Below are 14,157 nucleotides of genomic sequence, written 5' to 3'. Positions count from 1 at the left end.
TGGCGTGGAAGGCAAGCTTGGCGATCAAATGTGTAGATTCCTTTCTTTGTAACCGACCTTGTGTAAACCTAGATCCTCTCGGTGTCTATATAAACCGAGGAGTTAGTCCGGAGGCAGATATACTCATTACCATAGTCATATAGGCTAGACTTCTAGGGTTTAGCCATTACGATCTCGTGGTAGATCAGCTCTTGTAATACTCATATTCATCAAGATCAATCAAGCAGGAAGTAGGGTATTACCTCCATAGAGAGGGCCCAAACCTGGGTAAACATTGTATCCCCTGTCTCCTGTTACCATCGACCTTAGACGCACAGTTCGGGACCCCCTACCCGAGCTCCGCCGGTTTTGACACCGACATTGGCGCTTTCATTGGGAGTTCCACTGTGCCATCCCCTAAAGGTTTGATGGCCCCTTCAATCGTCAACAACGACGCTGTCCAAGGGGAGACTTTTCTCCCCGGACAGATCTTTGTATTCGGCGGCTTCGCGCTGTGGGCCAACTCGTTTGGCCATCTGGAGCAGATCGATAGCTACGCCCCTGGTCACCAGGTCAGATTTGGGAGCTTAAACTACATTGCGGACATCCCTGGAGATTTGATCTTCGCCGGATTCGAGACCACGGCGACCGCTCCTGGTCACCTCGATGAACATGACCTAAATCTGTCATCAGACCGCATCCAGGAGATAGCTCCTGTAACTACTCTGGCTCTAGATCCGGAGCAGACTGCGCCATCCAAGGACGGGAAGCTCAACCCCGCCACAGAGGTTATAGATCCCACGGCGCTGGAGCCGCACATAGACTTAACCTCACACGATATATGTGTCACCGGAACTCCGGACTCGTCTTCGGCCATAAGTTCCGAACCATGTGCGTCCGCGGACGCCGAGCTTGATCAGCTATCGATCTTCGAATTCAGCGTCGCAAACATCTTCCGACACTCGCCCCTCGGCGATGTGCTAAACTCATTAAAGAACCTATCCTTGGCGGGGGACTCACAACCGAACTATGTTCCGTTCGAACTAGGGGCTGATGATGGAGAATTTTTCTTCCCACCCGCCACCCACTTCATAGCCACTGTCGCCACATCTTCTGAAGACAATCTCCAATCCAGTAGGATAGAAGAGGTCTAGGGTTTCTCAAGCACAAGAGAGTGCTAGGAAGGATGTGTAGCGTGTTTCTGGTGTGCTTGAATCTCAATGGGCTATCGTTCGGTGCCCTGCTAGAACATGGAGCACCAAGAAGATGTGGAAGGTGATGACTCCTTGTGTGATCATGCACAACATGAACGTAGAGGATGAGCGTGAGGATAAAAATGTTGTGCCTGGGCAAAGAAGGGACCAAATCCGGGTCCGTTTGCATCGGCCGGTTGGAGTTGCCCTCAGGGCCCATATATTATAGAGGCCCTGGCTGATCCGACGCAGATGGCGCGTGTCAGTCTTCTTGGTGGTCTTGGACCAGTCAGCGACCCATGCCGTCGCAAGCTCCTCGTTGGTAAGGACCCAACGCGATGCTACCTGTGTCTTGGCAAAGGTGGTCGACAAACACGCCCGGCACCACAGACAGTCCGTCCCTAGGGTGACGGTTGGTTTCGGTCTCACGTCTCTAGTGGCGATCTAGGGTTTCTAGCCCCCGCCGCCTCAGAACCCCGTCCCCGTCCAATCGATCCTTGCAGCCCTGTACAGGTCGACGCCGGAGCCTCGTCCCGTCGCAGTCCACCACCGTAACCCCCACCATAAGCCTTTCGCGTGTGTGCTAGGGCACGCGATCGTACACCACCTCCCCCTAGTTTTCAGATCTGGTTCGCGGAGCAGGAAGATAGAATGGAGAGGGTTGAAGGGATGTTGAAAAACTTAAAGTTGTCGGAGCGGGAGAAGAAGGGAGTCAAGATCGGGTGGAGTGGATCTGGTAAGGCTGGCATAGTTGAGCCTCAAGCCCTCGCAAAGCTGCTGTCCGAAAAACCGGTGTTCGTGGAGGCTATGGCTAAAACTCTAGGCAAGATCTAGTGTCCAATCAAAGGAGTTGACTGTAAGGAGGTAGGAGAAAATATGTTTCTGTTCATGTTTGGGCAGGAGTCGGGCAACAGGATGGCTCTAGGGAGCAGACCTTGGGAGTTCGGGAACGATCTGCTTGTGGTTGAAGATTTTGTACCTGCGAAGAGGATCGAGGATTACACTTTCGATACCATTCCTATATGGGTTCGGATTATGTGCCTGCCCTTAGGCATGATGAACAGGGATGTTGGAGAAGCTATTGGGAAGGAGATTGGGGAAGTTCTTGATGTGGAAGCTAGAGCTGATGGTGTGGCGGTTGGGAGATTTCTTCGTGTGAAAGTTAAGATGGGCATCAAACATCCGCTAATGAGGGGCATCAGGGTGGAGCAAGGGGAGGAGGGGGCTGGTCAGACTAGGGATATTGAGAAGGTCTCCGATCAGGAGGATGATGACAAAAACTGGTGTCCTTTTGAATATGAATACCTCCCCGAGTTTTGCTATGTGTGTGGGATTCTGGGACATGAGGATAAGATGTGTAATGGCAAGCTGAAACGAGGGGAAAAGGCGCAGTTTGGGCCATGGCCGAGGGCATATAGGCCGAGGCGGAATGGTGGAGGGGCCCGAGGAAGATGGGGTGAGGGTGGAGCTTATCGGAGTGGGCGTAATGCAGGCAGCAAAGGCATGGGTGTTTGGAGAGGGCGGTCCTTGTCGGCTAGTGATGCGCCGTCCTGACGTAGGAACACGAAGAGCTGGGGTGATCTCGCAGATGAGGAAGAGAAGGGGCAGGAGGTGACGAGCCCGTTGAAAATATCGAATGAGCGTGGTCGGGGAGGGAGGGTGTAGTGGGAGTTGTTAAATAGATCACTTTTAAGTCCACTGAGCAGAATAAACAAAGGGAGCGGGAAGGGGTGGAGGGGAGTGAACAACCCCAGGTGGTTAAACAAACTGAGAGGGACCCAAAGGAGGGGCCCCAAGGTTCAAAAACAGGCCAGCGCACAGAGTCTGAGGCCATGCAGAAGGACAACACCATGCAGATCGACGTAAACACGTCCCTGGTGCCCAGCATGCAGGAGGATGGAGCGAGTCAGGAGCAGCAGGAGGGTGGTGCGAAACCAGGCAAATATGCGGGCACCTTCAAGAAGAAAGGAAGAGGGCAGGACAGGACTACATCGGTACACAGTATTGAGAACATATCTGGCCTTAAGAGGGCAGCCGAGGGTGCTGAGTTTGACGAGGATGGGGAAGCAAAGAGAGTGAAGCAAGCTGTGGTGTCTGTTGGTGGGGGTGGTGAGGTAGAAGAAGATACTCAGAAAGCGGGGCCGCCAGAACAGCCCTGCGGGACCCAATGAAAATAATCTCTTGGAACTGCCGGGGATTGGGGAACAGGCTGGCAGTTCGTGGTCTTCTGAATATCCAGAAGAGGGAGGACCCTGATATTCTGTTCTTATCGGAGACTAAGATGAATAAGGAGAGGATGAGTAGGTTTAGGGATTTGTTAGGGCTACATCATATGGTGGCTCAAGATAATAAAGGCAAGAGCGGCGGCTTAGCTTTGTTTTGGAGGAAAGGAATAAATGTGACTGTATGGTGGATGGGTAGGATGCACATCGATGCTATTGTGGAGGAGAAGGATGGGTTCAAGTGGCGGTTGACTGGTTTGTATGGCGAGTCACACGTTGATAAAAAGGTCGAGACATGGCGGCTACTTAGGACTCTTCATCATCAAGTCCAGATGTCGTGGGTCTGTCTAGGTGATTTCAATGAAATCCTCTTCAATCATGAAAAGCAAGGGGGGGGCCTCGCTCCCATAGATTTATGCAAAACTTTCGAGATGCCCTTGATTATTGTAATTTGCATGACCTCGGCTTCGAGGGAGATATCTTTACTTGGAGGAATAAAAATTACCACGTTGATGGTTATATTCGTGAAAGACTTGACAGGGCTGTCGCTACGCCCGAATGGTGTGCGAGGTTCCCGGCGTATAAGGTGATTAATGGGGATCCACGGAAATCTGACCACCGGCCTGTTACTCTCATGCTAGATGGCAGGCCGGGGCCGCGATGAGCTGCGAGGGGTGACCGGTTTTTGCGGTTTGAGGCTAGATGACTCTTGGAAGGAAAATGTGATGATATTGTGAAGGAGTCCTGGGAGGGGGGAAGGGGAGATAATGCGTGGGAGAAGTTGAAAGGGGTTGTTAAAGCTCTAAACACTTGGAGCAGGGATGTGTTGGGAGATCTGGGGAAGAGGATAAAGAAGCTCCGGGGTGAGTTGGAGGCTGTTAGAAGGGAGCCCATTTCGGAGAGTCAGGTGAGGAGGGAGCAAACTATTAGTTTTAAGTTGGAACGCCTGGAGGAGCAGGAAGATCTGGTTTGGAGGCAACGGGCTCATGTAAATTGGCTTGTGAATGGGGACCGGAACACAAATTTTTTTCAAGCCTTTGCCTCGGAGAGAAAGCGGAAGAATTTCATTCATAAGCTGAGAAAGGAGAATGGGGAAGTTGTGGAGAGCGAGGAGGGGATGAAGGAGCTAGTGGCTAACTACTTTTCGTATCTGTTTACTTCTGTCGCAGGTGATAACGCTAGCGATATTCTGAATCACATTGCCCCAAGAGTTATAGACCAAATGAATGCGCACTTGACGGCTGAATTTACAGCTAAGGAGGTAAAAGCTGCCCTTGATGAGATTGGGGACCTGAAAGCCCCTGGTATGGATGGTTTCCCCGCTGTTTTCTACAAACACTATTGGCACCTAGTCGGTGACGAGGTAACACGGGAGGTGTTGCATGTATTGCGAGGCGGCAGTATGCCGGAGGGATGGAACGATACCCTAGTGGTACTTATCCCAAAGGTGCAGAACCCTGAATACTTGAAGGATCTTCGCCCTATTAGCCTTTGCAATGTCGTGTAGAAGCTCGTGTCGAAAGTCTTGGCGAACCGACTTAAGTGCATATTGGGTGGAATCATCTCACCAAATCAGAGTGCTTTTGTGCCGGGGAGGCTGATATCTGATAACACCATTTTGGCATATGAAATGACGCACTTTTTGAAACGGAAGCGAACGGGAAGCACGAGCTATGCTGCACTAAAACTGGATATGAGTAAAGCATACGATCGTGTTGAATGGAGCTTTCTGGAGAGGGTGATGAGGCAACTGGGGTTCGCTGAACAGTTTGTGCAGCTTATTAGTACATGTATTCGGTCAGTGAGGTTCAGATTCAAGGTTAACGGGATGTGTACGGACCAAGTAATACCGGAGCGTGGTCTCCGTCGGGGCGAGCCCATTTCGCCTTATCTGTTCTTAATCTGTGCTGAGGGCCTATCATCGCTACTGCACCATGCCGAGGAGTCCGGGAGGATCAGAGGGATTCAGTTGGCCCCCCAGCCCCCCCAATTAGCCATCTATTGTTTGCTGATGACTCGCTGCTGCTCATGGAGGCCTCACCGGAAAGTATTGATGTTGTGAATCAGATTTTGCATGTGTACGAGAGAGGTTCGGGCCAAGTCATTAACCACGACAAATCTGCTGTGCTCTTCAGCAAAAATACCTCTAATTCGAAGAAACTGGTACTGCTCACTGCTCTAGGGCTACGGCCTGAAAGCTTGAATGGGAAATATTTGGGCCTGCCGAGCTATGTGGGTCGATCCCGCCAGAAATGCTTTGAGTATTTATGGGACAAAATCTGGGATATATTAAAGGGTTGGAAAATCAAGTTGTTGTCTAAGGCCGCGAAGGAGATCCCGATCAAAACTGTAATCCAAGCTATACCTACATATGCTATGGCGTGCTTCAACCTTACAAAGGAACTGTGTGAGAGCATCAGCACCATGGTGTGTAAATTTTGGGGGCTAACCAGGAGGATGAACATAAGCATCATTGGATTAGCTGGGAAAGGATGTGTTTGCCAAAGGATCAAGGCGGTCTCGGTTTCCGGGACCTGCATACGTTTAACGTGGCCATGCTCGCCCGTCAAGTGTGGCGACTTCTCCAGTTCCCTGACTCCCTGTGTGCCCAAGTCCTCAAGGCCAAGTATTTTCCTAACCGCGATCTTCTAGCAGCTAGAGCGCAGCCAGGAATGAGCTATGTTTGGCGGAGTATTCTGCAAGGCCTCGAGGTTGTTAAAGCCGGGATGAGATGGAGGGTTGGATCGGGCGAGAACATACGGATTTGGTCTGACCCATGGTTGCCGTCAAACGACACTAGGAGGCCTAGTAGGTTACAAGGGGGAAACCTGCTGACGAAGGTGGCAGAACTCATTGACCCAGCAACTAATCAGTGGGATCACCAGCTAGTGTCACAAACTTTTACACCGGCAAACGCAGCAACTGTCTTGACTATTCCCATTTGTGATCAGTATGAGGATTTTGTGGCATGGCATTTTGATAAGAGAGGGCTGTTCTCTGTATGATCGGCCTACCGGGTGCATAATGAGTTACATCTGCAGCAAAGGACCAGACAACCTGGTGAGGGCACTGCTGGAAGCCAGCAAAGAACTTGGTTCTGGAAAAAGCTGTGGCAAATCCGGTGCCCTGCGCATGTGCATCACTTCTTATGGCGCCTGGCTCACAACAGCCACCCACTACTCCGGAATGTTGAGCGAATTGGGGTTGAGCTTGATACGAATTGCCAACTGTGCGGCCGCCGGCTGGAGGACGGAGGACATCTATTCCTACGGTGCAAGGAGGTGAAGAAAGTCTGGAGGGAGTGTGGTCTGAAGCGAGTCCGATCTGAACTCCTGGCTGCACAGTCACCTAAAGCTATGCTCGAGTCCATTTTCAAACTCCCAGATGAGCTGGGCCTCAAAGCAGCCAGCCTCATGTGGTCTTGGTGGTCAGAAAGGAACAAAACGAACCATAACAAAAAGAGGCTAGAGCCTGAAGCTTTTGGCGCTAAGGTGCGACTTGATCTTGCTGAATGGAGAGAATTCCTCGGGAAGAAGAACCAGGCCACACCTAGACCGTCAGCCCTTTGGGAGCCCCCCCCTCCAGACTACATCAAGATCAACTTTGATGCATCATATGACATGGCAACAGGATCAGGGGGATGGGGTGCCCTAGCCAGGAATGCCGAAGGCGAAATGGTCCTGGCAGCGGCGGGAGGGCTGCAGAATATGCAGGATGCTATGCATGCGGAAGCGTCTGCACTGCTCAAGGCAATCCAGGTCGCTGAACATTTTGGGATGGGATGGGTGATTTTCCAGACGGACTGTCTCCCCTTGCAGCAGGCAACGGCCTCGTCGATGTCAGATCGCAACCCCATGGGAGTCTTATTCAGGGAAGCGAAGTTCCAGTTGCAGCAAGAGTTTATTGATGCCAATGTAGTGTTCCAGCCCAGGAATTGTAACAAACCAGCGCATGTGCTGGCAGCCTCTCATGGTCGGAACCTCCCAACTGGCCAGCATGCTTGGCTCTCGGAGTTCCCTGTAGATGTAATGCGTGTTGTGGCCGCCGATTTGGTCGGTCCACCGTAATTTTGGAATGCAAGGTATTCCAGCCCAAAAAAAAAACACGCCCGGCACCACTCTGCCTCGGTGTGGGCTTTGGAGCCCCCGGACAATGAGGAGGACATGCCGCTGAAAGTGAATCTAATCAGCTTGGTAGATTTGAATAATTATTGGCAACATAACTCAAGGAACTAATGCTTATCTAGTTTATCTCCCGAAAGGTCGTTGTGCGTGGACCAAAGGAAATGAAATGTGACCCTTAAATTATCAGGAAGACAAGCGTTGGCCAAGCTTAGAATTATCCATTTTTATTTTAGTGATCCAAGATCATATTGAGTTTATAAGCATGCCGATACTATCAAAAGGTGATCAGTAAGCTGTGCTGAGTTTCTTTCTATTTGAGTTTAAAGATCAAACTCTAAACGCCCTCAAAAGTCTTCAATTCCTCCGCTATACCTACCTAACTTTCATATATTCGGAGATGCCAAGCTCTTTTTCCAGTCGAAACCACCGAGCAGTTCATCCAAATATAACCGTTGCAAACGCTAGAACTTTGGAGCACCAATATTCTACTCGGAACCACCAATGCACTTGGCAAAACTTCTGTTGTCCGCTCAGAATTTCCGAACACCCCTCACTCGGAGTCCCGAAGCGTTTATAGAGAGGGAAAACGGCGGGAGGCGCCAGGGCTTGGCGAACGCCTAGCCCCTCTCTCGTACGAGCCTAATGCTTCGTGTGTGTGCATGGTGGGATCTCTTTTTTCGCGACAACTATCATCGTTGGATTCATTCTGATGTTCCATCAAAAAAATTGACTGATACAAAAAACAACCAGGCACCTGAGCCATAGGTGCTTCCTGTGTGTTTCTGGTGAGCTGTCATCACCCTCATTTGCCTTTTATTTCTCTTTCCCTTTCTTCAAAAAATTAGCTTCAAATACAGCGGAAACACGGAAACGTGTCAGAATCCTATTGGCTGCAGAGTTTCCCTCTGGATAGCAGCACAATCCCAAGCGCCAATCAAAGACCATCATCACTAGAGCCACACCAGCGAGCTCCGGTAGAGCCAGAACGACGGCGGAGAAAATCACCACAGCATTTCCAGCAGAGCGGCCTAAAATGGCAGCCATTCTCGGGCGCGCCGGCACCACCGCCACCGGCGGCTTCCGGCGGCACCATCAAGAAACCAGCCGCGGCGGCCGTCGGCGAGATGCGGTCGTCGTCGCGGCCGTGACCGGCGCCGCGCCGCAGGAGGGGTCGCTGGAGCGGCCGGCGTGGTCCGGGGAGACGCCGGTGTCGCGGCTCGTCGCCGCGCTCATCGCCTTCAAGCCGCTCTACTCCCTCATGAAGCTCGCCTCCCGCGAGGTCATCATCAGGTAGGCACCGCACGCCATTGGCCGTCAGTTAGCTAGCTGTCGGGCTTCTCGTCAGCAATGTAGTGGTGGTGGTTGGACTTGGACATCGTGATGGTGGAGGCCATGGGTGATTGTTATCCAGGACGGCGGAGAAGTCCAACATCCCGTGGAGGGAGATGACGAGGAAGGTGCTGGAGTCGGACGTGTACGAGGTGTTCGAGAGGATACGAGACCCCAATATCATCTACCCTGACTGTGAGCATCCCCACTTCTCCGTCAGCTTATTTTTTCGATAACAAATTTCTTCATTAGCTGATTAATTAGTAGTATCAATCGCACAAAGTTTACCATGAGAAGATTATGTTTTCACTGCCCTTATGTTTTTACCTGCAATTGCACCTCCAATTCGATGATTTGGTCGACACGATACTGAAATATCAAGGAGACAGAAGCATTAATATGGCTTGCTTATGTTGAGCAGATTATCTGAGCCCATTCCACGCCTATGACGAAGGGAACCTATCATGGCTGGTAAGCTCTCGTTTGCTTCCCTCTCTTCTCTACGCACTTGTGATAATTCAGATCCATCGAGTGTAAGTACTTCAGTTTTAAAAGAAAGTTATTTTTCTTTTAGGTTTGCCATTCTACATATGTTCCGGAAGACATGCAGTCCAGAACATTTTATCTGAACTCCTGTTTATCTCTCGTGTTGATCACGAATGATGCAGGCTGCAGCTGAGGCTGAGGCTGCAACCTTGTCGATTGCAAAGAGGGCCATACCCGAGGCTACTTCGATCGAAGAAGCGAACCAGATTGTTCGGGGAAACTGGATGAATGCAATTGAGGAGCATCACCTCAAGTACTCAGGGGAAAACTGCCAGATCAATGACATTTTGGACATTGGCTGCTCTGTTGGAGTGAGCACCAGATACCTGGCTGAAAGGTTTCCTTCGGCTAAGGCTGTTGTAAGTGCATCTCTTGCCACATCTCTGAAAAATGCCTTGTCAAGGTTCAGTGTCTGCTAATGTTTTGGGTAAAACGATCAAATCTTGTGAAAATCGTAGCATCCAGGATCTCTGATAAAACAAAAAAAAATCATGCTGTAATATTAGCAGTATCGATATTGTCGACTCAGTTTGGTGGCATGGTGCCATGCTCTTACCGCTTATCTTACCACTACATGAAGTTGTTAACATATTGTGTTATAGCTATCTTTCTGCATATTGATGATTCCTTGGTTGGTATTTATATGGATTTGCTAATTTGGAGCTTTTTCAATGGTCAAGGGACTAGATCTATCGCCCTACTTCCTGGCCGTGGCAGCACAGAAGGAAGAACAACTGTGTCGGCAAAACCCTATTCGTTGGGTTCATGCAAACGGTGAAGCGACTGGGTTGCCACCGAATTCATTCGACGTCGTCTCCCTTGCTTATGTGGTAATTTCTATCATATCTTGAAATGGTTATCACGAAATAAACTAATCTAATCTCCCTGTATTTTTTTTAAACCAACCAATGTAGTCTAATTAGCTCATACCCTCAATAATCTTGGAGAGGGAGATAGAGATTTTTTTTTACCGAAAAAGGCTTTTGCCCCGCTTAATAGATAAAGCAAACCGCCCGAAACAAACATCCAACAGAGTTCACACACACACACACACACACACACACACACACACACACACACAAAGCCACAGCCGCACAAAACGCACGGTACCAAAGGGGTTAATGCTGAGGGCACAGCTCAACAAGCCCTAAGAACAAAAGGTCACAGACAAAGACCGCCACGGACGAGACCAGCCTAATCAGGTTCCGGCAGAGGAGGCGGAAGCGGGGGCGCCATGCGGAAGGCCATCGATCGAAGGTCGGTGAGGAGGGTGTCGATGGTGCTCTGGTCCTCGGGGCGGCTAAGCGGCCGCCAAAGCTGCAAATAGCCACACATTTTGAAGATCGCGTCAGTCGCACGTCGCAGAGGCACTTTCTGAATAACGAGCTTGTTGCGAATATTCCAAAGCGTCCATGCAAGTATCCCAATGCACAACCATCTAATATGGCGGTAGCGTGGGGAGGAGGCATGGATCTCCGTGAGTAGGTCAGGGAAGTTGGAATTGCACCACTGTCCGCCGACCGTTTCACGGAAGCACGACCACAGGAACTGGGCAGTGGAGCAGTTGAAGAAAATGTGGTTCGAATCCTCCACCGTGGCACACAGGGGACACATCCCGTCCCCAGGGCCATTGCGCTTGCGGACTTCCACCCCAGAGGGGAGACGTCCTCGGATCCACTGCCAGAGGAATATCCGGATCTTGAGGGGGAGACGAATGTCCCAGATCAGGCTAAAGGGCTCAGGGGCCAGCGAAGGGGCGATGGCAGCATACAGAGACTTCGTGGAGAAGCATCCCGAGGGCTCCAGACGCCACGCCATGGAGTCGGTGGCGCCCTCTACCTGCATTGGCAAGAGAGCGATGTCCTGTAGAAGGGCGTCCCACGCGTCAACCTCCTGGGGGCCAAAGGAGCGCCGAAAGGCGAGGCGCCCTAAGTCAATAAGGGCCGCTTCGACGGAAATGCGAGGGTCTGCCGCAATGGAAAATAAGCCCGGGAAGCGGGCGGCCAGAGGGGAATCCCCAAGCCAGCGGTCGAACCAAAACAGGGTCGAGGACCCGGAACCCACCGAGATGGAGGTGCCAATCCGTAGCACGGGGAGGAGCTGAATCACCGTCTGCCAGAACTGGGATCCCCCAGTGCGCTGGCAGAAAGCAAGAGGTTGTCCTCGGAGGTACTTATTCTGAATGATGGTAAGCAAGAGGCCGCCCTCCCCGTTGGCAATACGCCATAGCCATCGGGTCAGGAGAGCAATGTTCATGCGACGGGAGGACAAGATCCCCAGACCTCCCTGGTCCTTGGGTTTGCAAATGTCCGGCCAGCTCACCATATGGTATTTTTGCTTGTCGCCCTCGCCAGCCCAGTAAAATCTGGACTGATATTTGGCCACCTCCTGATGGAGCGTCTCATGGAGTCTATAGAATCTCATGAGGAACCAGAGGAGGCTAGCCATCGAGGAGTTGATGAGGATTACCCGCGCCGCCTTCGAAAGCCACCGACCCTTCCAGGGTTCGACTCGGTGTTGCATCCGGGTCACGGAAGGGCGGAGGTCTGCTACGGTGAGGCGAGAGTCACTAATGGGGATCCCCAGATAGGTCGTGGGGAAAGAACCCAGTCGGCAATTAAGCCGGTCCGCAATGCCCTGGGCCTCCAGCGGTGGGTATCCTAGCACCATCACTTCGCTCTTATCAAAGTTGATGGTCAGACCGGACATCCGTTGGAAGCAGAGAAGGAGGAACTTCAGGTTGGCAATATCGGACTCGGAGCCCTCAACCATTATTATGGTGTCGTCGGCATATTGTAGGAGGGAGACCCCCCCCCCCTCCTACAAGGTGTGGGACCACGCCGTGAATGTGGCCGGCCGATTTGGCTTTGTCAAGAATGGCCGCGAGGGCATCGGCCACCATGTTAAACAGGAACGGCGAGAAAGGGTCGCCCTGGCGGACCCCACAAAGTGTGGGGAAGAAGGGGCCAATCTCACCGTTAATGTTAATAGCGGTCCGACCGCAGGAGACAAGCTGCATAACTCTGGTCACCCAACGGTCATCAAAGCCCTTACGGAGTAAAACTTCCCGAAGGCAGGGCCAGTGTACAGTGTCATAGGCTTTATGGAAATCAAGCTTCGGGAATACTGCCCGTTGGTGCTTGGAGCGGACTTCGTGAAGGACCTCGTGGAAGACCAACACCCCATCCAGGATAAAACGGCCCTGAAAGAAAGCCGACTGATTGGGGAGGGTGATCGCGTCGGCGAGCCGGGTCACCCTATTGGCGTACCCTTTGGCCAGGATCCGAAAGATCACATTGATCACAGTGATGGGTCGGAATTGGCGGATGTCCGTCGCACCCGGAACTTTGGGAAGAGTGACTACCCCGTAGTTCAGGCGCCCAAGATCCATGGTCCCTAAGAAAAACTCGTCAAAGAGAGCCATGATCTCAGGTTTGATGGTCTGCCAGAAAGCTTTAAAAAAGGAGACTGGCAGTCCATCTGGTAGAGATTTTTTTTTATGTGAAAGAGACTGAAAATGTTGAAGCGACAAAACAATAACTGTTCTTGATCTTACACAATTGTAGTGATATGCCTATTTTTGCATCTAATTAGGATTCTAGACTTCTTTACATGAACGCTGTGCCAAGGACTTTGAAAAATAAGTAAATTACAGGGGGAGATCAAAGTCAGCTTTTATCAAGAGATCACCATTTAAGTACAAAATGAAACGGTAATTCTCATATCAGCACTAATGCCGCAAGTGTAATTCTATAAGCACCTGTAGTGCCACGAGTGTCCAGCAGGAGCAATAATCGGATTAGCCAAGGAAGCATTCAGATTACTTCGTCCAGGAGGAACCATCGCCTTAACCGACAACTCAGTAAGAAAATTCAGTCTCCCAATATTAATCAGTTACTGTACCTGGTAACACAACTGTTTTGAAAAAGGTTCAGACATCTAACTTCGTTTCCTTTTGTATTTGCGCTCGCCGAAGCCCAAATCAAAAGTACTCCAGGTAACCTCGAGCGAAATTTACTGAAGCTCCTCATCTGGTTCTCACTCACATTGACTGGGGAACTAACAAATTGTTACTACCGTTTCAGGAATTATCACCCGTTCTGTTCACTCTGATGAAGAGCACCGAACCGTTCCTGGACGAGTACTACATGCTGGATCTGGAGGAGGCGCTGAGCCAAGCAGGCTTCGTCAATGTGTGCTCCGTGCTGACAGACCCCAGGCACAGAACGGTCACTGCCACTGTGCCCTATTGACTGCATCACCATGGTTCACCAATGCACAGTTTTGTGTTGTAAACAGTCACAAAAGCTTAGTAACTTGGGAGCCATTTGCATTCAGGAAGAAAATGATCCTGCAACTTACCTACAGAAATGCGATGTACTTCCTCCGTTAGTGATCTAAACGCTCTTATATTTCTTTACGGAGGGAGTACTACATGGCAGCCACCGTTTGGTTCAATCACGAGGAAAACATTTGAAGTCTGTAATAAGTAGAAAAAAGAAATTTCAACCAGGAAGACAACTTTGCATATGTAGTAAAATTATTAAGGAGTTCAAAAAATCCGGGTGCGTAATTGTAGACCATCATCCATCGGCACAAGCACATGACATGGTATGGTAGTATGATACGCTATCCCATATCCTAGTTCCTAGATGTATTGCTTCGATCGACTAGTTCACTCTCCATCGGTGGCCGCATCGCCGGCGTAGCTCTGCTCATTGAAGTCGCCGTCGTTGTCGCCGAGAGGCTTCGTAGTCGTAGATC

At 50.7% G+C, this 14,157-nt stretch overlaps 1 protein-coding gene and 1 pseudogene across 1 annotated transcript; both read left to right on the top strand.

Moving 5' to 3' along the window:
* Positions 1–2,087: 2,087 nt before the first annotated feature.
* LOC141026124 (uncharacterized) lies at positions 2,088–7,461 on the top strand (annotated as a pseudogene).
* A 991-nt stretch (positions 7,462–8,452) lies between these two features.
* On the top strand, positions 8,453–13,953 carry LOC109784041 (uncharacterized). The gene is made up of 8 exons (XM_020342644.4): positions 8,453–8,808; positions 8,930–9,042; positions 9,269–9,318; positions 9,516–9,752; positions 10,074–10,223; positions 13,160–13,255; positions 13,370–13,390; positions 13,479–13,953. The coding sequence occupies exons 1-8, from the start codon at positions 8,552–8,554 to the stop codon at positions 13,644–13,646; spliced, it is 1,092 nt and encodes a 363-aa protein (XP_020198233.1). The 5' UTR covers positions 8,453–8,551; the 3' UTR covers positions 13,647–13,953.
* Positions 13,954–14,157: the final 204 nt, after the last annotated feature.

The sequence above is a fragment of the Aegilops tauschii genome, chromosome 6 (assembly GCF_002575655.3).
Source record: "Aegilops tauschii subsp. strangulata cultivar AL8/78 chromosome 6, Aet v6.0, whole genome shotgun sequence".
NCBI classification, from domain to species: domain Eukaryota; kingdom Viridiplantae; phylum Streptophyta; class Magnoliopsida; order Poales; family Poaceae; genus Aegilops; species Aegilops tauschii.
The sequence above is the reverse complement of the archived record's forward strand: the minus strand, read 5'-3'. Positions and strand labels throughout refer to the sequence as shown.

What these genes read in the sequence shown, in the direction of transcription:
- LOC109784041 (XM_020342644.4), top strand. Translation starts at nt 8,552, where the DNA reads ATGGCAGCCATTCTCGGGCGCGCCGGCACCACCGCCACCGGCGGCTTC. An exon ending in TCCCGCGAGGTCATCATCAG is followed by an intron (nt 8,809 to 8,929) that starts GTAGGCACCGCA and finishes ATTGTTATCCAG; the next exon opens with GACGGCGGAGAAGTCCAACA. An exon ending in CCAAATCAAAAGTACTCCAG is followed by an intron (nt 13,391 to 13,478) that starts GTAACCTCGAGC and finishes CTACCGTTTCAG; the next exon opens with GAATTATCACCCGTTCTGTT.